Genomic DNA, 26,750 nt, shown 5'->3' on the forward strand with positions numbered 1-26,750 from the left:
CCTGGTAACCACTTCACTTTTATCCATGTCCATAAGTCTCAGTTTTATATCCCACCTATGTGTGAAATCATACAGATCTTAGCTTTTTCTGATTTACGTATTTTACTCAGTATAATGTTCTCAAGGTCCTTCCATGTTTTTGTAAATGTCATTATGTCATCTTCTCTTATGTCTGAGTAGTATTCCGTCGTATATATGTACCACCTCTTCTTTAACCAATCCTCTATCGATGGACATTTTGGTTGTTTCCATATCTTGGGCATGTTCATCACAGCATTAAAATAGTATTTTTAACTGGATAATTTTTTTTAATTTTATTAAAAAAATTAAATTTAATAAGGTGACATTGATCAAACTAGTACATACATTTCATGTAAACGTTCCCTTTTTCTTTAAATATTATGCAGAAAATTAAATTTAACAAGGTGACATTGATCAATAAGAGTACATTCATTTCAGGTAAACATTTCTATAGCATTTGAACTGTTGATTATGTTGTATACCTATCCCCCAAAGTCAAATCATTTTCCATCCTCTATATACCATTCTCCCCACTCCTTCCCAACAACACTCACATCAACACCCACCCTCAGACTACTTCATTTTTATCTATGTCCATGAAAATCAATTTTATATTTCACCTATGTGTGAAAAAATACAGTTCTTAGCTTTTTCTGATATACTTATTTCAGTCAGTATAATGTCCTCCAGATCTATTTATGTGGTCATAAATGACACTGTGTCATCATATCTTATGGCTGACAGTGTTACATTGTATATATAAAACACATCTTATTTATTCAATCCTCTATCAAGGGATACTGGTTGTTTCCATGTCTTGGCCACTGTGAATAATGCTGCAATGAACATGGGGGTGAATGAGTCTTTATGTACCAATCTTTTAGAGTTTTGGGGGTATATACCCAGGAGAGGGATTGCTGGGTCACATGGTAGTTCTATGTTTAATTTTTTATCATACTTTCTTCCATAATGGTTGTACTAATTTGCATTCCCACCAGCAGTGAATGAGGGTCCTTTTTCTCCACAGTATCTCCAACACTTGTTATTGCCTGTCTTGTTCATTATAGCCATCTAAATGGTGTGACCTGGTATCTCACTGTTTTAATTTTCATTTGTCAAATAGCTAGTGAATATAAGCATCTATTCATATATCTCTTGGCCATTTGTATATCCTCTTGGGAGAAGTGTCTGTTCAGGTCCTTCCCATATTTTTTAATTGGATTGTTTGCTTGTTTGTTACTGAGCTTTGTGAATTCTTTACACAGTTTGGATACTGACCCCTTACTGGAGATGTTGTTGCAAATATCTCCACTTAGTTGGCTGCTTATTTGTTTTGTTGTCTGTTTCTTTTGCTGTGCAGAAGCTTTTTAGTCTAATATAGTCTCATTCATTTATTTTTGCCTTTCCTTTCCTCTGGAGTTAAATTCCTAAATTGTTCTCTATGGCCAAGGTCCACGAGTTTAGTACCTATGTTTTCTTCTATGTAATTTACTGTTTCAGATCTTTTTTTTTTTTTTTTTTTTAGGTCTTTGATTCATTTTGAATTAACTTTTGTCCAGGGGAACAAACTGTAGTCAATTTTCATTCTTTTGCATGTAGCTTTCCAATTTTCCCAGCACCATTTATTGAAGAGGCTTTCTTTTTTCCATTGTATGTTTTTGACTCCTTTGTCAAAGATTATTTGTCCGTGTGTGTGTGTGTGTGTGTGTGTGTGTGTGTGTGTGGTTTTATTTCTGAGTTCTCAATTCTGTTTCATTGGTTTTTATGTCTGTTTTCTGCCAATACTATGTTGTTTTGTGCCTTGACCAGGGCTGCAGCTAAGCCAGTGACCCGTTGCCATTGCTCATACCAGCAACATCAGGTTTTAAGCCAGTTACCTTTTGGACTCAAGCCAGCAACCATGGGTCGTGTCTATGATTCCATGCTCAAATCAGTGACTCTGCCCTCAAGCTGGTGAGCTTGCAAACTGGATGAGCCTGTGCACACCCTGGCTGATATTTCTTGATTGATTTTCTGTTTGGAAGATCTGTCTAAAGCCATTAATGATGTGTTGAAATCTCCAAGTATAATTGTGTTTTTGTCTGTTTCTACTTTTAGGTCAGTTAGTAGATGTCTTCTGTGTTTTGGTGCTCCCTGATTCAGTATACATATTAAGAAGTGTTATGTTTTCTTGATACAATGTGCCCCTTATCAGTATGAAATGACCATCTTTGTCTCTGGTTACATTTGTTATCTTGAAGTCAGTGTTGTCCAATACAAGTATGGCTACAATTGTTTTTCTTTGGATATTACTTGCTTGGAGAATTATTTTCCAAACTCTCACTTTGAGCCTCATTTTGTCCTTACAGCTTAGATGTGTCTCTTGAAGGCAGCATTATGCTTGGGTTTTGCTTTTTGATTCAATTGTCTACTCTGTGCCTCTTTATTGGTGAGTTCAGTCCATTTACTTTTAAGGTAATTATTAACACTTGAGGATTTCTTATAGCCATTTTGTTTTGTTTTCTGGTACATCTGTGTCTTGCTTGATTCTTCTCTTTTGTGTTTCTGTCAGCTATTTTTGTTTGGTGGTATTCCATATATTTTTTTCCTGTTTCTTCTTTTCTTAATCTGTGCATTTTAGTATTGGCTTTTTCATGGATGGTTACCATTAAGTTATTAAGAAGAAAATGTTCGTATGTACAAGAATCCTTTGTATTCTGAGTGTTTCTGCACTCCATCTTCCTTTGCTACTTCAGATCTTTACCCTTCTATACCCTTTTCTGTTATTGTTTTCACAAATTATCCTTGTTTTCATTTTGATCATGTTGGAGATTTTACTTGTAGTTTTTATTTATTTTGCTCTTTGTATCTGATTGAATAACACCCTTAAATATTTCCTGTAGTGGGGTATTTTGGGTGATAAATTTTCTCAACTTCTGTATGTCTGCACAAGTTTTTATTTCTCCTTCATATTTGAAAGATAACCTTGATGGATATATTATTCTTTGGCTGGTAATTCCTCTCTTTTAGTCCTTTGAATGTTTGGGTCCACTCTTTTCTGGCTTGTAGAATTCCCTCTGTGAAGTGTGATGATAACTTAATGGGCTTTCCTTTATATGTTATGTTCTTCTTTTCCCTAGCTGCCATGAGGATTCTTTTTTTTTGTCAATGATTTTTGACAATGTTATTATAATGTGACTTGAAGTAGGTCTGTTTGGGCTAAAGTAACTTGATGTTTCTGTTTGCTACTAGAATTTAATGCTTTAAAACTCTTTCCATAAGTTTGAAAAATTCTCATCAATTATTTATTTGAATAGGCTATCCATAGCTTTCTCCCTCTCTTCTTCTTCTGATATATTTTTATTATGCACTTTCTTATTATGCTCTTTCTGATGGAGTCAATTTCTGTAGAGCTCTCTGATTGTCTTGTCTTGTGAGTCTCTCTCCTCTTTTCTCTGTGGCATCTCTAGTTGCCTGTCTTCTATGTCACTGATTCCTTCCTCTATCTGCACTGTTCTATTATTCCAAAAATAGATTTTAAAGAGGCCTTTAAATTTCTTAGCTCTCCCCAAAAGAATTAGAGACTAACTACTAGTCATTTATTTTCTCTTTTGTCACTAGCATTCTATGTACTTAATGTAGTTATCTATAATATGTCCAAATTGCTATACTTAGATCAAAGAATATTTCTCTAGGATAAGCTACCTAAAATAATATTCTACTTATTTTAAATGATTACTTACCCAAACTGTTACAATTTAGTGATATTATTTGCTTAGTGTCTGATATAAAAGAAACACATTACATTTTCAGGATGAATTAAGCCTCTAACCTGTCTTCTTGGTAATTATAAAATATATTTATTATAAGTGCTATTTTTGTAGAAATTAGAAAATATTCTTTTTTAATGTTTATTTTACTGATTTTAGAAAGAGAGAAGGGAGAGAGAGAGAGAGAAACAGGAATGGTGATCTGTTCCTGTATGTGCCTCGATCAAGAATCAAACAGGTAAGTTATTCTTGAGGATGGCAGAATTTTGGTTAGTAATGATTAAAATAATAAATGCAATAAATTAACAATAGATTTTTATAAATATAGAAATATATGTCTGCTTGTCTAAATGACTTCTAATTCACTGAATAAATAACCAAAATATAATTTTACAGGCAGGTGAGAATTGCTGCTTAATTTAATAGGACTGCTGTCACCCTTTCCCCTGCTCTTCAGTAAAGGTATCAATTGAAGCTGAATTTCAGTGTGTTCATTTTTATAAAAGAACCTGATTAAAGCTGTAATAGCAAAAACAGATGTCTATGTCCCAGATACATAGAGGAAAGGATAAAATTACTTCTAACAAAAAGTGAACTAGTAGTTATATTATGTATTATCATTTCAAGTCTAGAGAATTGTTAAGATTTAACCAAATTCCAATGGCCTGGTTTTAATATAATTTGTAATTTATCTGATTCTCTGACATTATTATAGTAAAAAAAAAAAAAGGTTTTAATTTTATTGAGGTATAATGACAAGCAAACTGCACATATTTAGAGGGGAAATTTTGATTAATCTAGGCATATGTGTACATCTATCAAACTACCACACTACCACAATTGGTATAATGAATATATATTTAAACTCCCAAATTTCCTATGCTTTTTTATAATTCCTCATTTTTATTACTTGCTTTCTGATTTATAAAATAGTTTGAATTTCTTAGAATATTCTATAAATAGAAGCATAGAACATATACTCTTTTTTAAAAAAAAATCTGTTTTTTTTTCAACATAGAATTTTGAGATTCATATATGTTGTAGAATTTATCAAGAAAGTATTTCTTTTTTAAGTTAAATTTATTGGGGTGACATTAGTTAATAAGGTTATACAGTATAGGTTTCAAGTACATAATTCTATAATATATCTATAATTTGTGTATTGATTGCATTGTTTGTTCACTACCCAAAGTCAAATCTTCCATCAGCATATAAGCATATATTTGACCCTCTTTACTCTTGGATAGTTGTCCCAACCCAATTCCATCTGGTACCTACCATACTGTATTACTTTTTATTACTAAGTAATATCTCATTGTGGAGACATGATGTTGTGTGTTTATCTTTTCTCCTGTTGTTAGAATTTGAGTTGTTTTCTGTTTAGGGCTATTAACATAAAAAGCTGCTATGAACATTCATGAATGGTTCTTTGTATGGACATATGCTTTCAATTCCTAGGAATGGAATGGCTAGTTTATATGGTACATGTGCACTAAACTTTTTGAATAACTTCCACACTGTCTTTCAAAGTAATTGTGCCAATTTACATTGCTACCAGTAGTGTATAATATAGTGTCAATTCCTCCTGGTCAATACTTAGAATAAGCAGTTATAATTGCTCATTCTAGTGAATTCATAATTGTATTTCACTGTGCTTTTAACTTGCATGTTCTTAATAAAGTTGAATATTTTTTCACGTGCATATTTGACATTGTATACTTTGGTGAAGTATATGTTCAAAACTTAGCAAATATTTTTTGAAAAGTTTATTTCTAAGTGTTCAGTTTTCAGTTTTTAAAAAATATATTGTCGATGTAAGTTCTTTAATTAGATATATATAATTCGCAAATAGGTTTTCCCAGTCTATGCATTACATTTTTTCAAGAGTTATTTTTGGAAAGTGGAAGTTATTAATTTTGATGAAGTCTCAGGCTTTTAGCCACATATCTTATTTAAAGATATTTCTATTTCTCCACAGCCTCTCCAACATTTGCTATTACCTGTCTTGTTAATAATAGCTAATCTAACAGGTGTGAGTTGGTATCTCATTGCAGTCTTGATTTGCATTTCTCTAATAACTAAAGAAGATGAGCATCTTTTCATATATCTGTTGGCCATTTGTACTTCTTCCTGGGAGAAGTGTCTGTTCATGTCCTCTTCCCATTTTTTTATTGTATTGTTTGTTTGTTTGTTGTTGAGTTTTATGAGTTCTTTGTATATTTTGGATATTAGGCCCTTATCTGAGCTGCTCATACACTGTTGGTGGGAATGTAAAGTAGTACAAACATTATGGAAGAAAGTATGGTGGTTCCTCAAAAAACTGAAAATAGAACTACCTTATGACCCAGCAATCCCTCTACTGGGTATATACCCCAAAAACTCAGAAACATTGATACATAAAGACACATGCAGCCCCATGTTCATTGCAACATTGTTCACAGTGGCCAGGACATGGAAACAACCAAAAAGCCCGTCAATAGATGACTGGATAAAGAATATGTGGCACATATACACTATGGAATACTACTCAGCCATAGAAATGATGACATTGGATCATTTACAGCAAAATGGTGGGATCTTGATAACATGATACGAAGTGAAATAAGTAAATCAGAAAATAACAGGAACTGCATTATTCCATACGTAGGTGGGACATAAAAGTGAAACTAAGAGACATTGATAAGATTGTGGTGGTTATGGGGGGAGGGGGGAAAGGGAGAGGGAAAGGGGGAGGGGGAGGGGCACAAAGAAAACTAGATAGAAGGTGACAGAGGATAATCTGACTTTGGGTCATGGGTATGCAACATAATTGAAAGACAAGATAACCTGGACTTGTTATCTTTGAATATATGTATCCCGATTTATTGATGTCGCCCCATTAAAAAAATAAAATTATTAAAAAAAAATAAATAAAGATATTTCTAAACTCCTTTATGTGAAGATCTCTACCAGAATCATAATACATAAGGCACTGTATTAGGAGAAAATGACATAATAAAACTCATATCTTTACCTTCAAAAAGTTTACAGTTGAATTTGGGCAGGGAGAGGAAGGATGTATTAATCAAACATTCTTTATTAATATAACACACCATTTTTTAAATTATCACATACATGTGATAATTTCAATAAGAGAGAAATGCTTAAGATCTTAAAAAATATATAAAAATAAAGAGATAAAATTACTATAAATAAACAATGCATTTTTAATTTTTATTAATTTTGAGTTGATGAAATTTTTAAAATGAAAACACAAATCCTATGAACCATAAAAAAAGATTTGTTAAATTAGGCTGCATAAAAATACAGAGTAAATTTTTTTGTAATAAGTATGCAATGCTTACATATACGTAAAAAAACAGAAGAAAATAGAAACATGTTCAAACTTCAGAGACAGACATATAAAAGGATATAATAATATCTTTAACGATACTCAATCTCACACATAATATTAGCAATGCATCTTAAAAATGGCAAGGACACAGTTTTTTTTTTTTCTTTCAATTATCAATGGAAATGACCAAAAGCCAGAGAACTTCCAATAAATACATCAGAATGAACTGATCCTAATATATGAAAATGTAAAATAGAATGTAGAAAGAATAACAGACTTAACTCAAAACAAAAATAGATTGTCTTGGTGCAGGAATTAAATGGGGAACCTTAATCAAAGTGAGTAAAGTTGAAATGAAAGGGTTCACAAGGGAAAGGAACAGAATTTAAGCACAAGTGCTTAGAAGGAGACTAGGCTGAAAACTTCTTACTAGACACAAACCTTTACCATATTATTGTTTCCCGAGATTTTTTTTTATTCTTGTAGAGAATATGTATATGTTTTGTTCCAAACCCTTTAATTTAAAATAATGACTTACTTTTATTCCTGATTCTTCACTTCACTATTGCCATTCAATAAAGTATTTTTAAACAATCTTCCATAACAGTACTGAGAGCAATCTGACCCTGTTATTGACTGCACACTACCCAACTGACTGGAATTTTAGGTTCTTTCATATCCTTTGTTGGTATGTCTTTGTTTTCCTTCAGCATGCTCAAGGGTTAGTGTGGCTCTTTAAAGATTCTTTGGAACTTTTAGTCATCTTTCTTTATACATTTCTTTTTTTTTCTTTTTTTTATTTATTCATTTTAGAGAGGAGAGGGAGGGAGAGAGAGAGAGAGGAGAGAGAGAGAGAGAGAAGGGGGGAGGAGCTGGAAGCATCAACTGCCATATGTGCCTTGACCAGGCAAGCCCAGGGTTTCGAACCGATGACCTCAGCATTTCCAGGTCGACGCTTTATCCACTGCGCCACCACAGGTCAGGCCTCTTTATACATTTCTTACTGTGCATTTTTTTCAGTCTTTCTACATTAGGTTTCACATATTTTAATCTTTTCAAGTGTGTTGCATTCTGATGATCTTCTCAGGTGCATTACTTCCAATTATATATTTTGTCTTCATTTTAATCTATTTTCCAATTATTTTAATTTTAAATAGACACTTTTTTATTTATTTATTTATTTGGTTCTTTTGCAGATCCACATTTCTAACAAAATTCTCTTCTTGACTTAATAATTTATATTTATTTCTTAAAATTAAAAATGATAAAAACAAATTTAGAATATACTTTCTCTTATAATGGTATATTTTTTCATATGGTTTATAATAGTGGATTACAATTTTATCTTCACTGAGAATGGTTTTACTGAAAATCTCATGTATTCTGGGCTATGGTAATACTTTAGAGAGCTAATCTGTGGTACTGGCCACTCCCAGACGGTAGTGAATTTCTCCAGTTCTAGAGTCCTTTATGTTCTGTTTTTATTTTCATTTTTCTGGTTGGAATAGCTATAAGCCATGGAATAAATTTAAAATTAAATCTCACAGGAAGCAGGAAACTTTTGTTCCAATGGATCTTGGGTGATATCTTGTTTTGGGGGGGATTTTGTGTTTGTTTTTGAGGCTTAGAGCAACAGATATATAAGGGGGCTTGGTGTTCATTGTAAAACACTTAACACTTTAACATATGCTTGAATTATATAATCAGAATCTTACATATCAATATATATGTAACCTAAGATTCAGAAAACTTTACATAAAAATTAAGTTAAAAGGAAATTTGAGATAAAACAACAATGTGGTTTAGTCCAAGATAAGAGTTTTGTTCGAATGCTGAATCTAGATGAGAATTAAGATTATATGTGTTTTCAAATTTTTATTTCTTAATGCATCTCAGATTTTATTACATGGGGAATGGACCCTGCTTTCCTAATTCATTAATATAACATTGAAGGTGAGTTTTTCTTGTTATGGATACATATAAATATTAAACTCTAATCCGATTTTCTGAAAAAAAAACTTCATTTACTTGGTAGAAAGCAGTAAGGAAAAAAGCTATCAACTCTTGCCTTCAAATTTTAAAATAACAAGAATTCATTATAATTTCAAAATTATGGCATACTAGAGTTTGAAATTAAATTTCAGTAATAATATCACAATTCTAGTAAATAAAAGTTTATGAATACTAATACTTACCTATGTTTATTATATATGTGTGCTAGAATATTAAATATTTATTATTATTATTTACATGTTAAGAGTTTTCAGATTCTTATTTACTTCATTATTATTCAAAACCTAGATAAAGCAGATGTGTAAGGAATGTTACTAGTCACTAAAAGAAATATGTAGGAAGTGTTAAATGCAGTTGTCAACATGAATAAAAAATAGCTGTGGGTTTATCAAGGTTCAATATCCACAGTAAATATAAATTACACTAATTATTAACTCTCACATGTTGAGGTTAAAAGGGAAAGGAGGACTGATAACGGATATCATAGTCATTCTTCAAAAATGTTTATCATTAATATTTTTGAGAAGAATTCCCAAAATGAATAGATCAACATTTTTATTGTATCTAACAATAAAGCAACCATGTCTATTGATGGACATTACAACCTCTCCCCTGTGGCTGATGTAACTTTCTATTTTAATTTCTCAGTAACAAAATTTCCTTTCCTCCCACCCTATGAAATAGTTTAAATGTTTTTTTCCAAGATGTGACCTGTGTACCACCAGCATCAGAATAACCTGGGATTGAATGAAAACTACAAAAGGAGTTTCACTGGTATCACAGAGCTACTCATACAGCAGCTCAGGTCTAGAGCTCTAATTTTAGCCTGGTAAACAAAGGCCTCAAGGTTAATCACAGCTTGCTCTGGAATGTGACAAGACACATACTTATCTCCAACATCTGGAATTATCCACAACATTAACTTGGCTCAGTCATTAGGAAATGCATGTAGGAGGCAGGGGACACCTATGGCTGGAAATAGTTCTGAGAATTGTAGACACAATGAGTTGTCCAAAGCTATCCTCATTAATAAATCAGTCACACAGATCTTGGTAGGCTAGTCAGTCAGGGCTGGTGGCCTAATTAATGATATAATTTATACAAGAACATACATTTTGTATTCCAAGGAAGAGGTTTGAAAATTTAACACATTAATGTTAATAATGACGTATATAGAGAACTTTATGTGGGTTATCATTCAATCCTCAAAAATAAATGTATATGTTGCACTTATATGAACAAGTGAGGAAACTGAGGTATAGATAAGAAAAATAAACTAGTTTTTATAAACTAATATTTGTTTAAAAAAATTTTACAATTAAAATTAATTTGTGATTGGTGTACCATTTATTAATATATATAATTGATATTTAAATTGTGATCAGTGATTATAAATTGGGGGTGTTGTCAAGAGTAAGTTTATTTCTTGTGATTGTAGTTCCATCATCACAAAAACCTAATATAACAATAATAACAATGAGTCAAAACACTGCGTATTTACTTTTGTCACTCAAATTAATATTTTTCAGTATTTTGTGAAAGTAATACAAAAGTTAATTTTAGCATAATAAAGTTGTAAGGGGAATCACTTTTTTTATAATCAATTATTTTATTCTTAATCAAGTGTTAGTCTTACAAGCCAACTAAATTATTGGCTTGATTAATCATTATTTTTATTTTTTTGCATTAATTTAGACTTATTTGAAATACAGTCAGCAAATTTAGAAGATACTCTTTAATTTTTATTTTTTAACTTATGAAAAGAAGATAATGAAAAATTTGATTTAAAATTATTTAGAAATTAATCTAATTCCATCTCAAAATTTAGTAATCAATAAAAAAGTAATGCATTATAATAATGAGAAATGACTTTTTAGAAATAATTTGCTGTAGTTACACAAATGTTAGTGTGACTGATTATATTTAAACATGATTAAAATATCTTAAGACAGCACAAAGAGTTTAATAATCAATATATGGATAATAGAAATTTGCTATCCCCAAATTATGAGTTATAGTTCTGAAAATGTTAATCCACCCCCAAATTATAAAAATAGCTGAATAGATGGGAAAAAATAATCATAAACAACAAAATCAATGGAAAACTGGTTTACTCAAAGAAAATCAGGAATGTCAGGGCTTTTACTCAATGTAGAGAGAAGCAGCATTCATATAATTTTTGGACCACTTATGTAAAATTCTTCCAAATGTTGATACAATAAAATTATTTCATGTAAATTGCTCTCCATGCAGTTCAAAATTGTATTTAAATAAATGTAATCAATCAAAAATAGTTTGTACTTAGTTTACTTAGATAAGTTTTTAAAACTGCTTTTAACATGATTAAATAAACAGATATCACATAATATAAAATAAATTATATATTTTCCTGAAGATAGCTAAGAATAGTACCAACTATTTTCACATAAACATTAAATTCAAACCAGATTATTTTCTATAGTAAATATAATGAAACAGATTTATAATTTGACTTTTAAAGTATTTCTTCATCTTACCTGCTGGTTTACTGGGAAGTTTCTGTTGATTTTTTTAATCTGCAGTGATAAATAAAAAAAAAAGTAAGAAAAGCAAGAATACAGTGACACAGATTCCCAAAATTTTATCAGAATCAAATTTTAGTGAATAAATATATATCGACATAGTAAAATCATTGCACATAAAACAGCAATTGTGAAAAAAAATTTTATATCAAAATTTGTTCAAATTTCATGTAAACTTCTTAATGAATGTTGATACCACTTCAAGAGGAGTAAACAGATCATCTGTGCAGTAAGTCATATATAAAAAAGAAAAAGAAAGCTTTGTTGATTTTGAAAAAAATTTTTCATCTAATAATTTTTCATTTATGAGAAACCAAAAGACTGTGTTTCCACACAATGTTAAATAATTATCTACTAAGAACATAGCAACAGTCTATAGTTTTCTTTGAAATCATATTATTTTAAGTTTGCTTTAATACTAAAAGAACAAAGGAAATATACTATTCAAACACTAATGGATAAAGTGTATGTGTCAAAATATTTTAATCAGTACTCCAGATAAAGTATAACATTTATTTTAAAACTATTTAATGAGTGTCATTTTATAACAATTTAAGTAAATCCTCTAAGAAAGAATTTCTGCTGTTGTAAGCGGTGTAAAAAAACTGTGAAAAAATAAAAATAAACATGAGATTTAGATAAATGATTTTGTTACACCAAGTTCAGAATTTTTACTAATTAATACAAATTATGATTTTTTATTGGTTTTCTAGAGACACAATGCTAACTTGATGGTATAATATTATATCAGACTATGCAGCTTCTTTTCATTTATAAATTTATTATTGAATATTGTTTTCTTTTAAAATTTTAGTTTACTTGTCTTACTGATAAATGTGAGATCGTAGGAAATAACTGGACATGGTGACAAATTTAGAGAATCACGCAATGGTTCATTTACAAGACCAGACTTGCAAGGTATTTCTCTTTTAAATATAAAATAAAAGAAAACTTGGAAATATTTATTTGATTTCAGCAAGGCCATGTATAAAAACATGCTTCTCTTACATCACAATAATCACTTCTAAATAGTTTGGCTGTTGTGAGAAATCATCTAAGGAAATCTCTATAAACTACTGGTGCTATCAGCTAAAGTTGGATAGTTTGAAAATGTAGACAGAAGGAGCAGATCCCTAAATGTCTGTTATCAATCAATCAAAAAGCTTATATTGAATACTTTGTGCTATTACCACTTTTGCTAGGTTTATTAATTGTTATAAATAATTTAATTGCATAAATTTACACAAATAGGCCCTGGCCGGTTGGCTCAGTGGTAGAGCGCCGGCCTGGCGTGTAGAAGTCTCGGGTTCGATTCCCGGCCAGGGCACACAGGAGAAGTGCCCATTTGCTTCTCCACCCTTCCCCCTCTCCTTCCTCTCTGTCTCTCTCTTCCCCTCCCGCAGCCGAGGCTCCATTGGAGCAAAGATGGCCCGGGCGCTGGGGATTGCTCCTTGGCCTCTGCCCCAGGCGCTAGAGTGGCTCTGGTCGAGGCAGAGCGACGCCCCGGAGGGGCAGAGCTTTGCCCCCTGGTGGGCGTGCCGGGTGGATCCCGGTCAGGCGCATGTGGGAGTCTGTCTGACTGTCTCTCCCGGTTTCTAGCTTCAGAAAAATACAAAAAAAAAAAAATTTACACAAATATTTTATGTGAACCCTTATCTTTAAGTGTATGATGTTTAGCTTTATAGCTTTTCATTTTCAAACTGAAAAAAAATCTGAATTATCTATTGTGAAAAGCTGAAAATCAGCTATGTAGACAGACATTACATAATAAAAGTAGTGGTTGACAGGGAAATACATGTGAATCACAGAAATGATGTTTTACTTTCCCACCCTCAAGCAGTGTTTGTGAAATTGACATGCCTTCTTCAGAACTGGTCCAATTTCTTTTCTCATTATTTACTAGACCATTAGCTTCATTTATGTGTATAAATCTGTCATGTTGTATTTCCTATTGTTGTTTTTGTTATAATGTTCCTTAATAAAACCTGACTCCTCTCATGAATCAAACTTGTAGCATATGAATCTTATCATCTTTGTCCTTTCAATAAATTTATTGCATACTATTACTTCTATTAAAAATAAAAAATATACAATATTTTCTATTACTCCTCAAAAAATGCCAAGAATATAGGAGCAACATAGATGGACAAAAATAAGAATATAAAGAAAGGTAAAGGAAAATTATATTAATGATGAAAGAGTTAGAATGACATAGTATTTAGTGCAACAACTAAAATAATATCTTTTTAAAATAGTATAAAAACATGTTTGGAACTTAATAAATGGACTTTGGAAATTAGTTCTAGATAGTTTTTCTAACATGCAAAAAATACATTAAAAATAAAATATAAGAAAACATTAATGATATGATATTAAGCCAATTACTAAAGAATTAATATTCTTCCAATTGTAAATACTAAAAAAATGTTACTTTTTTATATTAAACCCTCATAAATTTACAATGTCATATGCTTCTTTACTAATTCTTTATACTATATTTTAAACAATGTATTTTATTCCAAAAATCTGAATAAAAAATTTCAAATAGAGTGAAAGAGATGGAATAATTACTGTTAATCAATTGAAAAACTTATGCTTCTTTTTACATTTACAAGTATATTTTAGGTAACTTAAATTATAAATTAACTCTCTCTCTGTAGAAAACACTAGAAGTCATTTGTTTTGAAAACTGCTTATTTTGAAGCCTTGTAGAGATGAAAAGACATAACTGCTGTTCACATAACACCAGATGTTTATGGAACATGATTACATAAACTGTCAATCCTAAAGCTGTAAAAGAAATAGAAAATGGTTTAGACTAAGATTGCCTAGCACATCATTCTAAAAGAAGATCAAGTGATATAAACTACCAAGTAAAATGCATTCTCATAAAGGAAGTTCATGTTAAGGCTTTTTGTCCAAAATATAAACCCATAAATTATATATTAATCTCCACTTAATTTCTTGGAAGCTACTTCTTCCAAGCCTTAGAAGCAGACATTATCTTGTTTCCAAGAACCCAGATACGTACACTGTCCCATGCGGCAGACACGTAAAGGTTTTCAATTCCATAATTATGTCTCTGAGCCTATTCCTTCAAATATGAAACCCATCTTTCAAAAACATTAGTTCCAGGCTGCGGTGACAGAATAGTTCTGTTCCAAGCATCTGGGATCCTCTGGAGTTGATAGAGACATGACTAGTGGATGGATCAGCACTGCTCAAAGTTGATGGCTGCTAACATGACAGAGGACTTCTTTAACTTAAGAGGGATAGCACCAGGTTAGCGTAATACGTACAGCTGAAGTAGATTCCAGGTCACAATCCAATAAGAATTTTCTTTCCATATTCACACTAATGATGTTATCTTTCTATTATCAAAGTAAACTTTGGCATTTAAAGATTTTTTTTTGCCAGACTACATTTAAAATACAGTTTGGAGGGCCACAATTGTTCATTCTCCTTGAATACATGTGTCACCTGTTTTTTGTTTGAGGGGACAAACATGTTAAATAGTGTTATGAAAAACCACAGAAACTTAACCTTGGAAACAATGTATCTATGTTGTACTTTTAGTTTATTATTTAATTTAATAATCCCTTCTAAAGTTTCCATTGTCTTTTTTTTTTTTTTTTTTTTTTTTTTGTATTTTTCTGAAGCTGGAAATGGGGAGAGGCAGTCAGACTCCCGCATGTGCTTTTTTTTTTTTTTTAAAGTGAGAGGAGGGTAGGCCCAAAGAGACTCCCACATGCACCCGACGGGATCCACCCAGCAAGCCCACTAGAGGGCAATGCTCTGCCCACCTGGGGCCCTTGCTCCATTGCAACCTGAGCCATTTTTTAGCACCTGAGGTGGAGACCATGGAGCCATCCTCAGCTCCTAGGGCCAACTCACTCTCTTGGAGCTTTGGCTGCAGGAGGGAATGAAGAAATAGAGGTAAAGAGAGAGAAGTTAGAGGGGGAGAGGTGGAAAAGCAGATAGGTGCTTTTCCTGTGCACCCTGCCCAAGAATTGAACTTGGGACATCCACACACCAGGCTGACGCTCTACCACAGAGCCAACAGCCAGGACCATTTATGTCAATATTTTGAGAATGGATCCTGTCCCCTTGTTTTTTAGTATTTTTGTTGTTTCCTCAGTGTCCAAAAAAGCTTTTGTAATACAGAGTAAATGCTCAAATATTGAAGAACATTTCATATATTCTGTACTAAATGAAATGGTTTACTCAATATGAATCTATCCCTTATAACAGAAACATTCTATATTTTCCTTAATTACATATCAATTTTGAGTTATATGTTGCCAAAACAAGCTGTATATTTTAAATATAGTGTCAAAATATACAAGCTGAAATTGTGGAATACAATTAATACCTACTGGCAATATAAGAGTATACAATTTACATTCTGCAATTTTTCAGGAAACCCTTGCAACATGTTAATAAAAAATAGAAAGTATATTTCAATTCATACTCACAATATAAAAAATAGTAAGAAGAGAAAGAAGGAAGGAAAGAAAGGAGGGAGGGAGGAAGGGAAGGGAGAGGAAAGGGGAGGGAGATACGGAGGGAAGGGGGGAGGGGGGAGGGGAGATAGGGAGGAAGGGAGGGAGGGGGGAAGGGAGATATGGAGAGAAGGAGGGAGATAGGGAGGAAGGGAGGGAGGGAGGAAGGGAGGGAGGGAGGACTAAATGATAAAAGGAAGGAAAATAAACAAACCTCTCAGACAAAAGATTTACATATTTATGTAGTTCCTCTACCCTTAAGGATGAGTATAGAATTAGAAAATTTTTTGTTACTTTAAAGACATTTATTTCAAAGACAGAAATATCTTAACTAGTTTTAATTATAGACCTCTTTAAAATTTAATAAAACTTATGTGACCTCTTAGTTAAAAAAAAACGTGTTCAAGAGTTTTTTGCATTTCCAAGGCTTTATAGACACTGAAACTTTATAGAAACTTCCAGAAAAGAAGAAAAGTTAAATGTATGGCATAACTAAGAGTTGATTTGACCATCTTCCATTAGGTAGTAAAACATAATAGGAGTGTTTTCTTTTAAAAGAATGAGTACAAAAAAAAAAAAAAAGATAAAGCTGAGACAAAGAATACATTCCATGCACGACAATTTTGAATCTTCAAGATTTTTGATTCCACAGTTACTTACATACATGTGAATTGGTTTAATGACTTGTACATATATATTATTTTCTATTTAGGGTCATTCATGGTTCCACATGAATTTTAGGATTGTTTCTTCTATTTTTGTAAGAAATGCCATTGAAATTCAGTAGAGATTACATTGAATCTGTAGTACAGACAGACATTAGGATAGTATAGACATTTTTAACAATACCAATTCTTCCAATCCATGAACACAGGATGATTTCTCATTTACTTGTACCTTCTTCGATTTCTTTCATCAATGGTTTATAGTTTTCATTGTACAGATCTTTCATCTCTCTGGTTAAGTTTATTCTGAAGTACTGTAGTGTTTTTGATGCTATTGCAAAAGGGATTGCTCTCCTTTTTCAGATAATTCATTGTTATTGCTGGGTCTTTCTAAAACATGGTTTTGATCAGTTGGTCTGATTAACTCTTGTACATATTCTTTCTAATTAGTATTGAGGGTTTCTTTGGACTTATTCCCAGAAGTAGAGTCACTGAAACATAAGGCATTTTACTTATTTATTTATTTATTTATTTATTTATTTATTTATTACTTATTTATTTATTTTACAGAGACAGAGAGAGAATCAGAGATAGGGATAGAAAGGGACAGACAGACAGGAACGAAGAGAGATGAGAAGCATCAATCATTAGTTTTTTATTGCTACACCTTAGTTGTTCATTGATTGCTTGCTCATATGTGCCTTGACCGTGGGGCTACAGCAGATTGAGTAACCCCTTGCTCAAGCCAGCAACCTTAGGTCCAAGCTGGTGAGCTTTGCTCAAACCAGATGAGCCCGCACTCAAGCTGGCGACCTCGGGGTCTCGAACCTGGGTCTTCCACATCCCAGTCCGACGCTCTATCCACTGCTCCACTGACTGGTCAGGCTTTATTTTTTATATTTTGAGGAAAACCCTCACTGCTTTGCAAAGTGGCTTGACCACTCCACATCCCCACCAGTGGCACAAACATTCCTTTTTCTCCACATCCTCACCAGCACTTGTTTGTCTTTGGAGCAGTGTCTATTCAGGTTCTTTGCCATTTTTTAACATTAGATTGTTTGTCTTCTTGGTGTTGAGTTGTATAATTTCTTTATGTATTTGGAAGATTAATGCCTTATCAGATGTTTCATTGGTAAATATGTTCACCCATTTAGTGGATTCCATTTTCATTTTGTTGATGGGTTCTTTTGCTGTGCAGGAGCTTTTCAGTGTGATGTAATCACATTTGCTTACTTTCTCCTTTGTTTACCATGACTGAGAAGCTTCTTGGCACACAAAAAAAAAAACCCAACAAAGACAAAACAAAACAATAAACAAAACAAAAAAACTTCTATAAGGAATGTCTAAAATTTTATTGTTAAAATTTTATTGTTTATGTTTTTTATCAGGATTTGTATGGTTTCATTACTTACATATAAGTCTTTTCCAAGTTCAGGTCTGTAAGTCCTTGGCTAAATTTATTCCCAGGTACCTTATTTTTGTTGTTGTTTTTTCAATTGTAAATGGAATTATTTTCCTAATTTCTCTTTTTGATAGTTCATTATTGGTGTATAAAAATGACACTGATTTCTGAATACTAATTCTGTATCCTACAAATTTGCCAAATTGATTTATTGATCAAGAATGTTTTTGGTGGCATTCTTAGGGTTTTCTATGTATAATATTACATCATTTGAAAATATGAGTTTTCTTTCCTTCTTTCCAATTTGGATGCCTTTTTTTTCTTCTTGTCTGCTTACTATAGCTGTGTTGAATAAGAGTGGTAAAAGCAAACATCTCTGTCTTATTCCTGATCTTAAGGGAAATAAATTTAGTTTTTATCCATTGCATATGATGTTGTCTGTGGTTTTGTCATATATGGCCTTTATCACATTGAGGTATGATCCTCTTTCCCCATTTTGCTGAGAGTTTTTATCATACACTGGTACTAAATATTTTCAAATGATTTTTCTGCGTTTTTGATATGATTATGTGATTTTTATCCTTCATTTTGTTTATCTGATGTATCACTTATATTGATTTGAAAAAATTGTACCAATCTTAATTTCCCAGAAAAAATCCCATTTGATCATGGTGTATAATCTTTTTAAAGTATTTCTGAACCTCGTTTGCTAATATGTTGTTGAGGATTTTAGCACCTATGTTTATTAGAGATATTGCTTATTTGCTTTGTAGTGTCTTTATCTGGTTTTGAGTTAAGATAATGCTGGCCTCATAAAGAAGCTTGGAAGTATTTCTTCTTAATATAATATTTTTGGAGTGGTTTAAGAAGGATAGGTATCAGTTTTTCTTTGAATGTTTCATAAAATTTGTCATTTTAAGTCATCTCGTTCAGAATATGTTTGCTGAGAGCTTTTCGATTACTGTTTGAATTCTATTGGTTGTAATAGGTCTAGTCAGTTTTCCTGATTATTCCTGATTCAGTTTTAGAAAATTATGTGTTATTAGGAACTTATTCCTTTCACCAAGGTTGTTCATATTTTGGTATATAGCTAATAATATTTTTTTTACACTCCTTTGTATTTCTGTATTTCTGTGGTGTCAGTTGTTACTTCTCTACCATTTCTAACTTTATTTATTTGGGTCCTCTCTCTCTCTCTTTATTTTCCTTGACAAGTCTGGTTAAATGTGTGTCAATCTTATTTTATCTTTTCAAAGAACTATCTCTTGGTTTCTTTGATCTTTTGTATTGTCTTTTTCAGTTTCTTTGTCATTTATTTTCACTCTAAATCTTTGTCATTTCCTTCTTTCTTCTTACTCTGGACATTGTTGTTTATTTTCTAGTTATTTTAGATATAAGATTAGATTGTTAATTCAAGATTTTTCTTGCTTCTTGAGGTAAATTTGTAATGCTATGAACTTCCCTTTCAAGATTGCTTTTAGTATGTCCTAGATTTTTGTTTTGTGTGTGTTTATGTTCATTTGTTTCTAGGTAACTTTTTATTTCTTTCTTGATCTATTGTTAACCCATTCATTATTTAATAATACTTAGCCTCCCTCCATTGGAATATTTTAAAAAATATTATTGTAATTGGTATCTAGTTTCATACTGGTGTGGTCAGAGAAGATGTTTGTTATGATTTCATAGTTTTTTAATTTGTTGACTTATTTTATGTTTTAACATGTCATCTATCTTGGAGAATGTTCCATTTACACTTGAGAAGGATGTATATTTTGCTGTCTTTGGGTTAAATGTTATGTATTTATCAATTAAGTCCATTTGTTCCTATGTGTCTTTTAAGGTCATTGTTACTTTGTTGATTTTTGTTTGGAAGATCTATCCATTGATGTTCAACGGGTGTTAAAACTCACTATTATGACTGTTGAAGTCTGTGTTAATGTCCACCCAAATTTTCTTTATATACTTATGTGTTTTTATGTTGGCTGCTTATATGTTTACAAGGATTATATCCTCTTTTTGGAGCAATCTTTTTAGTATTATGTAATGATCTTCTTTGTCTCTTGGGATGCCATTGTTTTGAAGTCTATTTTGTCAGATATAATTATTGTTATGCCAGCAATAATTTCCATTCTTTTTCTATTTCCATTTGCATGATATATTTTTTCCATCTCTTTATTTCTTGTCTGTGAGTATATTTTGTTCTGAGGTGGATCCCTTGAAGACATCATATATATGGGTCATATTTTCTTATCTATTCAGCTACCTTTTATCTTTTTTTTTTTTGTATTTTTGTATTTTTCTGAAGCTGGAAACGGGGAGGCAGTCAGACAGACTCCTGCATGCGCCCGACCAGGATCCACCCGGCACGCCCACCAGGGGGCGATGCTCTGCCCATCTGAGGTGTCTCTCTGTTACAACCAGAGCCATTCTAGCGCCTGAGGCGAGGCCGCAGAGTCATCCTCAGTGCCTGGGCCAACTTTGCTCCAATGGAGCCTAGGCTGCAGGAGGGGTCGAGAGAGACAGAGAGGAAGGAGAGGGGGAGGGATGGAGAAGCAGATGGGGACTTCTCCTGTGTGCCCTGGCTGGGAATCAAACCCAAGACTCCTGCACGCCAGGCTGACGCTCTACCACTGAGCCAACCTGCCAGGGCACCTTTTATCTTTTGATTGGAGCATTTACATCATTTAAATTTAAAGTTATTATTCACAGGTACTATCTTTTGGTGACAGAGACAGAGAGATACACAGAGAGGGACTGACAGGCAGAAAGTGAGAGAGATGAGAAGCATCAATTCTTCATTGCAGCTCCTTAGTTGCTCATTAATTGCTTTCTTATATGTGCACAGCAGAGTGTGTGACCCCTTGCTCAAGCCAGCACCTTGGGCTCAAGCCGATGATCTTGGGCTTCAAGCCAGCTACCTTTGTACTCAGGCCAGCGACCATGAGGTCATGTCTATGATCCCATGCTCAAGCTAATGACCCCACGCTTGAGCTGGTTAGCCCATGCTCAAGCTTGCGAGCCCAAGCTCAAGCTGGTGACCTTGCGGTTTTAAACTTGGGTCTTCTGTATCCCTGTCCGATGCTTTATCCACTTCACCACTGCCTGGTCAAGCTCACAGGTACTTATTTATTGCCATTTTATTCTTTATACCTACATTTTTCTCTATCTCTATTTGTTTCTTCTTATTATTTTTTTCTTCCTCTTCTTCCCTCTCCTCTGCCTCTCCTACTTCTCTTTCTTTTTCTCCTTCTTCTTCTTCTTGCAGGTCCTTTAACATTTCTTGTAATACTGGTTTGATGTTAATGAATTTGCTTAGCTTTATTTTGTCTGAGAAGCTTTTTATTTCACTTTCAATTTTAAATACTAACCTTGCTGATAGGTAAGTTTTGGTTATAGTCCCTTGGTTTTCATCACTTTAAATGTATCATGCCAATCCCTTCTAAACCAAACTATTTCTGTTGAGAAATCCACTAACAAGCTTATGGCAGCTTCCTTGTAGGTAACTCACTGTCTCTTTCTTACTCCTTTTAAGATTTTTCTCTTTAACATTTGCCATTTTAATTCTGATGTGCCTTGGTGTGGGCCTTTTTCAGTTCATCTTGATTGGAATTTTCTGTACTTCCTAAACTTGAATGACATTTTCATTCACTCACTTAAGAAGGGTTTCAGCCATTATTTATTAAAACAAGTTCTCTCCTTTCCTCACTCTCTTCTTTTTCTATTTTCCCTATAATGCAGATGTTATGCTTGATGTCATCCCATAGGTCTGTTAAAATTTTCTTATTTTTTAATTCTCTTTTCTTTGTGATGCTCTGTTTCTGTTTGGGTACTTTTGTTATCTTATCATCTAGGTCACTGATTAGATTCTCTGTTTCATCTAACCTATTGTTGATTACCTCTAGTATTCTTCATTTCAGATATTTTATTCTTCATTTGTGACTTTTTTATGGTTTCTATGTCTTTTTTAATGCTTACTATCTCTTTAAATTTTCACTGAGATCACCCAGTCTCCCTTTAAGCACCTTGAATGTCCTTTTAACCACTGCTTCAAACTTTGCATTTGGTATTTTGGTTGCTTCCATTTTACTTAATTCTTTTTCTGGAGATTTCTCTTGTTTTCTCATTTGGGACATATTTCTTTGTCTCTCCATTTTGTCTCTGTGTATTAGATCTGCTATGACTCTCAAATGTGTTAAAATTGCTTTATTATGTAGGTGTCTTGTTATGTTCAGTGGCACAATCTTCCAGATCACCTGAGCTCAGTCTTCAGAAGTATTTCTTGTGGGTTATGTGCACCTTCCTATTGAAGGTAAGTTTTGAATGTTGTCGGTCCTTTTGTGGATGGAGTTAGCCCTTCAAGCTGACTAAGTGTAACAATAAACCTTGATTACCATGTTATATTTGCTGTGTAGGAGCTGTCCCACAGTGTGAAGTTGTTTTTAGCAGGGTCTGATGCTTGCCAGAATCCTCCTTTTGGGTGTGCTTTTTGTGTAGCTAGTTGAGTTGAGTTATTGTGTCGTCTGAAGCCCACCACTGGTGATGTTGGTTCTGGGTCTACTTAGGAGGTGTTCAGGTTGATGTCAGATGTTGTATATAACTGGCCTCTGGCTACCTGTCCAGAGCTACCATCCTCTTTATTGTGACTGCATCTCCTGGGCCTGAGTGTATGTAAGAGGGCTTAATCTGTGTACAAGGGTATACTTTCTTTAGCTCAGGGCTGGAGACAGGTCTATAAAAGGTCTGAGGTTCCTTGAGGTCCACTTACACCTATTAGCTACTCCACCTACTCCTACAGTTGCCTGGTCTTCCTCTAGAACCTTCTGATAAAAAACTACAGAATGGGCCTCAGGCTGGCCATGACCAACAGACACTTTCACAAGTCATGTGCTCTTTATGGCAGGGTGACTAATGTTTGGAGAATGGGTCTAGGGTGTCCCCTACTTGGGGGTCATTAGGTTAGGCACTGAAGGAGGAAATGTGGCCCTTAATCCATAGTCAAACCACTCAGTCTCTGCCAGAGTCTCCAGCTTTAGTTCAAACAGAAAGAGTGTACTGCAGTTTAGGTTGGGTGCAGCCAGAGCCACTGGAGCTGGTGGTGCTTGCCAGAGCCAGTTGGGTTGCTGATGCCTGCTGAGCTGCAAGAGGGACTAAACACTTTGTCCCAGTCATAGACAATACCTTGTGAAGGTGACATGCTCCAAATGTCCCAACTCCAAACAACCCTGCCTTCCTTTTGGAGAACTGAGCTCAGCAGGGCAAGACCAGCAGCACTTGAGAGGGCAGACCCAAACAATCAGTGGGGGGGGGTGGATTGGGGGTAAGGCCTTCTTCTCCTTTCTAGGATAGCATGGACTGAGCTAGCAGGGGAAATAAGAGTGGTCCCCTTGTGATGTAGCCATAAAACTTCCACCTGCCTATATGATCCCCAGACAACTCTTCTAAGAGATGACACTCTGAAAGTCCCAGCTCTGTGTGGCACTCTGATCTCCCTGTGTGATAGAACTTAGCAGCAGCACAGGGCCACAGAATGGTAAGGAAGCCACGTGATTCAATTGGTAAGGGGGAAGCCTGCTGCCTGCTCAAGGTGTGAAAGAATGGTCCCTTTCCAAAGCTTCACAGTTAAGTTACTGTCTGAGTCTCTGCTAAGAGTTTTGTTTTTGTTTGTTTTTTTTTTAAAAAAAGGGCACCAAAGATTCCTCCTGGGTGCCACCAGAACACATCTCTTCAGGACTTGAGCACAGCAAAGTGGTGTTGCCAGTGGTTGGAGGACCAAACATTACACTCCTTCAGCTAGTGATGAAACAGTAAAAAAGTGTTTGACCCTGGAAAGATGGCATCTGGGTCTCTAGCAGACTCCCTTCTCTACAGGCATCTGAATCTCCACTGATTTTCACCATCAGATACTATTCAGGCTCCACTTCCTTCTCTTACTCTGGGTTGAGGATCTCTCATGAATTTGATACACCCATGCTCCTGCGGAGAGAGAGATTTATAGCCAAGATATCTTTCCAGCTTCTCAGCCACCAGAGGTGGGTGCAAGAGCCAGCCTGTTCCGCATCTCCACCCTTCTTACACAGTCTCTCAAATCCTTGATCATGATATTTCTACTTAGATAGCCTTCAGTTGATTATTCAGATTGATTGCTCTATACTTTAGCTATAAATCTGGTTTAGTGCTGTAAGCATGAGAGGGAAACTTCTACCTACTCTGTAGAAATCTTGGAATCCCTCACAAGTGTTTTCAAATGATAGTCCTTATAGTCTATGCAAGAAATAAATGGATAATAATAATCCTACTTTACTACAATTTATCTAATATTAAAAATAAACATCTGCTTAAATATTATGAACTTTTTTTGAGGAATAATATTTACCTCGTCTAAATGCTGAGGGAAATAATGAATGTTTATTTCTCTTTTTGTTTAAAAAATTATCTGAATAAAAAATGATGAAAACCGCTTAAAGGAAGCTTAGTTATTGCTGAAATGTTAAATTCAGATACAGATAATTGCATAACTTTAACTAACAAATATTTGTTCAAGGTTAATTTATTGAAAACAAAATTTGGAAATAAAGGAGTGTTCATTTGTTTTAAATATCCTCCTAATTTTTAAAATCCCTTTATTATTTATATTCAATTGTATCTAGAAACTAAAGCAGTAATATTTTTTTTGTCTACCCTTTAGACCAAAAGAGAAATACAATAGGAAATTCAAATATTTCTTTTAAAAATGTCTTGCATCACACTTTAAATATTTTTAGAAAAAGTTTCTGTTCAATTGTTTTAAATTTTAGTAATAATCATATTTTAAATTTTTATCCTTATTTTATTAATCTTTTACTTTTTTAACCTCATATATGAGTCAGTTTGGATGACTGGAGTGGTATGCTCTCAAGACAGATGCTGTGAGATCTTGTTAACAAGGTATATTTTCTAGTGAAGATAAAATTTGAAGATTTATATAAGCAAGTTATTCTTATGCAATCAAGAAACAATCTTCTAATTCCCTTAGAGATTTTTTTTTTGGTTAATATTATTTAATAGATATGTGAGAACTAAGAGAGAGCTTTATTCTTTAGATATAAGTCCACTTGATGACAAATATTAGTATGGGACACATCAAAGTAATAATTCATTCTGTAGCTGCTGATAAAACTCTGCCTTTATCATGTAAATGGAAAAATTAAGTGGTTTCTTTTTTTTAAGAAGACACATTTCAGCTTATAGTTTTCATTTTTATTCTCATGATATGGATTCTGTGCCTTTACTACATTGGTTATTCTTGATACCTGTGAGTAAAATTTTAACAGCATACCATGTTGCTTTTAAAAACATAACCATTAACAGTAAATCAATACCTCAGCATAATTTGGTGTTGTATCTGAGATCTCTTAAACTTTATTTCCTTTAGTATAAGAAATGTTCAATTGTATCTATCATCTTTCAGATTAGCATATATATATAATATATATTATATATTTCACATATAATGTAACACACACTATACCACACACACACGCACACGCACAGACAGACACACTCACCTTATCATGAATTAGAAGACTGAAAGTAAGTATCAACTGTTTAAAAATGTCAATGTCTATTTGTTCAGAACTGATTCCTTCATCCTTCTATAAATTTATTAAACATCACTGAAATTACTGTATGTCAAACATCAAGTGAATGTCAAAAGTACAGGATTTGTATCTTCAATAATCATGTGGTATGATTGGTAAAACATATATGCAATAAGTAATTTTAGGACTTTGGTATATATATTTTAGCAGAACATATATAACACTACAGAAAAAGTGAAAAAGAGGAGAAAATCGGAGGATTAAGTGTGCTTAATAACTAGAATCATTGTGGGTTTCAATAAATTATCAATTTTTTTTTATTTCTTTTCTGAAGCTGGAAACGGGGAGAGACAGTCAGACAGACTCCCGCATGCGCCCGACCGGGATCCACCTGGCACGCCCACCAGGGGCGACGCTCTGCCCACCAGGGGGCGATGCTCTGCCCCTCTGGGGCGTCGCTCTGCCGCGACCAGAGCCACTCTAGCGCCTGGGGCAGAGGCCAAGGAGCCATCCCCAGCGCCTGGGCCATCTTTTTGCTCCAATGGAGCCTCAGCTGCGGGAGGCGAAGAGAGAGACAGAGAGGAAGGGGGGGGGGTGGAGAAGCAAATGGGCGCTTCTCCTGTGTGCCTGGGCCGGGAATCGAACCCGGGTCCCCTGCACGCCAGGCCGACGCTCTACCGCTGAGCCAACCGGCCAGGGCCTCAAATTTTTTTATCGGTCAATGTTAGTCATATATGAAGAAAATAGGTTTGCCATTGCTAAATTACAACTCAGGATTCTTAATAAGGGAAATGCATATTGTTTATATATAAGAATTCAGATAGATCCTCAGAACATGTTTGTAGCTACTTCTGTCCGCTAGTCAGTAGTCTTTAGCTTTTAAGTTCCATTTTAGAATAAGAGTATTCTAAAGTATATTTAATTGG

General features: G+C 33.7%; 1 protein-coding gene across 4 annotated transcripts in view; it reads right to left on the minus strand.

Annotated features, from left to right (window-relative positions):
- Positions 1 to 26,750, minus strand: part of SNTG1 (syntrophin gamma 1) — a 587,020-nt gene that overhangs the window by 123,422 nt on the left and 436,848 nt on the right. For all 4 annotated transcript variants that reach the window (XM_066379071.1, XM_066379069.1, XM_066379070.1 and 1 more), the window contains one exon: positions 11,634 to 11,672. In XM_066379071.1, the coding sequence (XP_066235168.1) occupies positions 11,634 to 11,672 (39 nt within the window). The remainder of the gene's footprint in view (positions 1 to 11,633; positions 11,673 to 26,750) is intronic.

This window comes from Saccopteryx leptura, chromosome 3 (genome assembly GCF_036850995.1).
Source record: "Saccopteryx leptura isolate mSacLep1 chromosome 3, mSacLep1_pri_phased_curated, whole genome shotgun sequence".
NCBI classification, from domain to species: domain Eukaryota; kingdom Metazoa; phylum Chordata; class Mammalia; order Chiroptera; family Emballonuridae; genus Saccopteryx; species Saccopteryx leptura.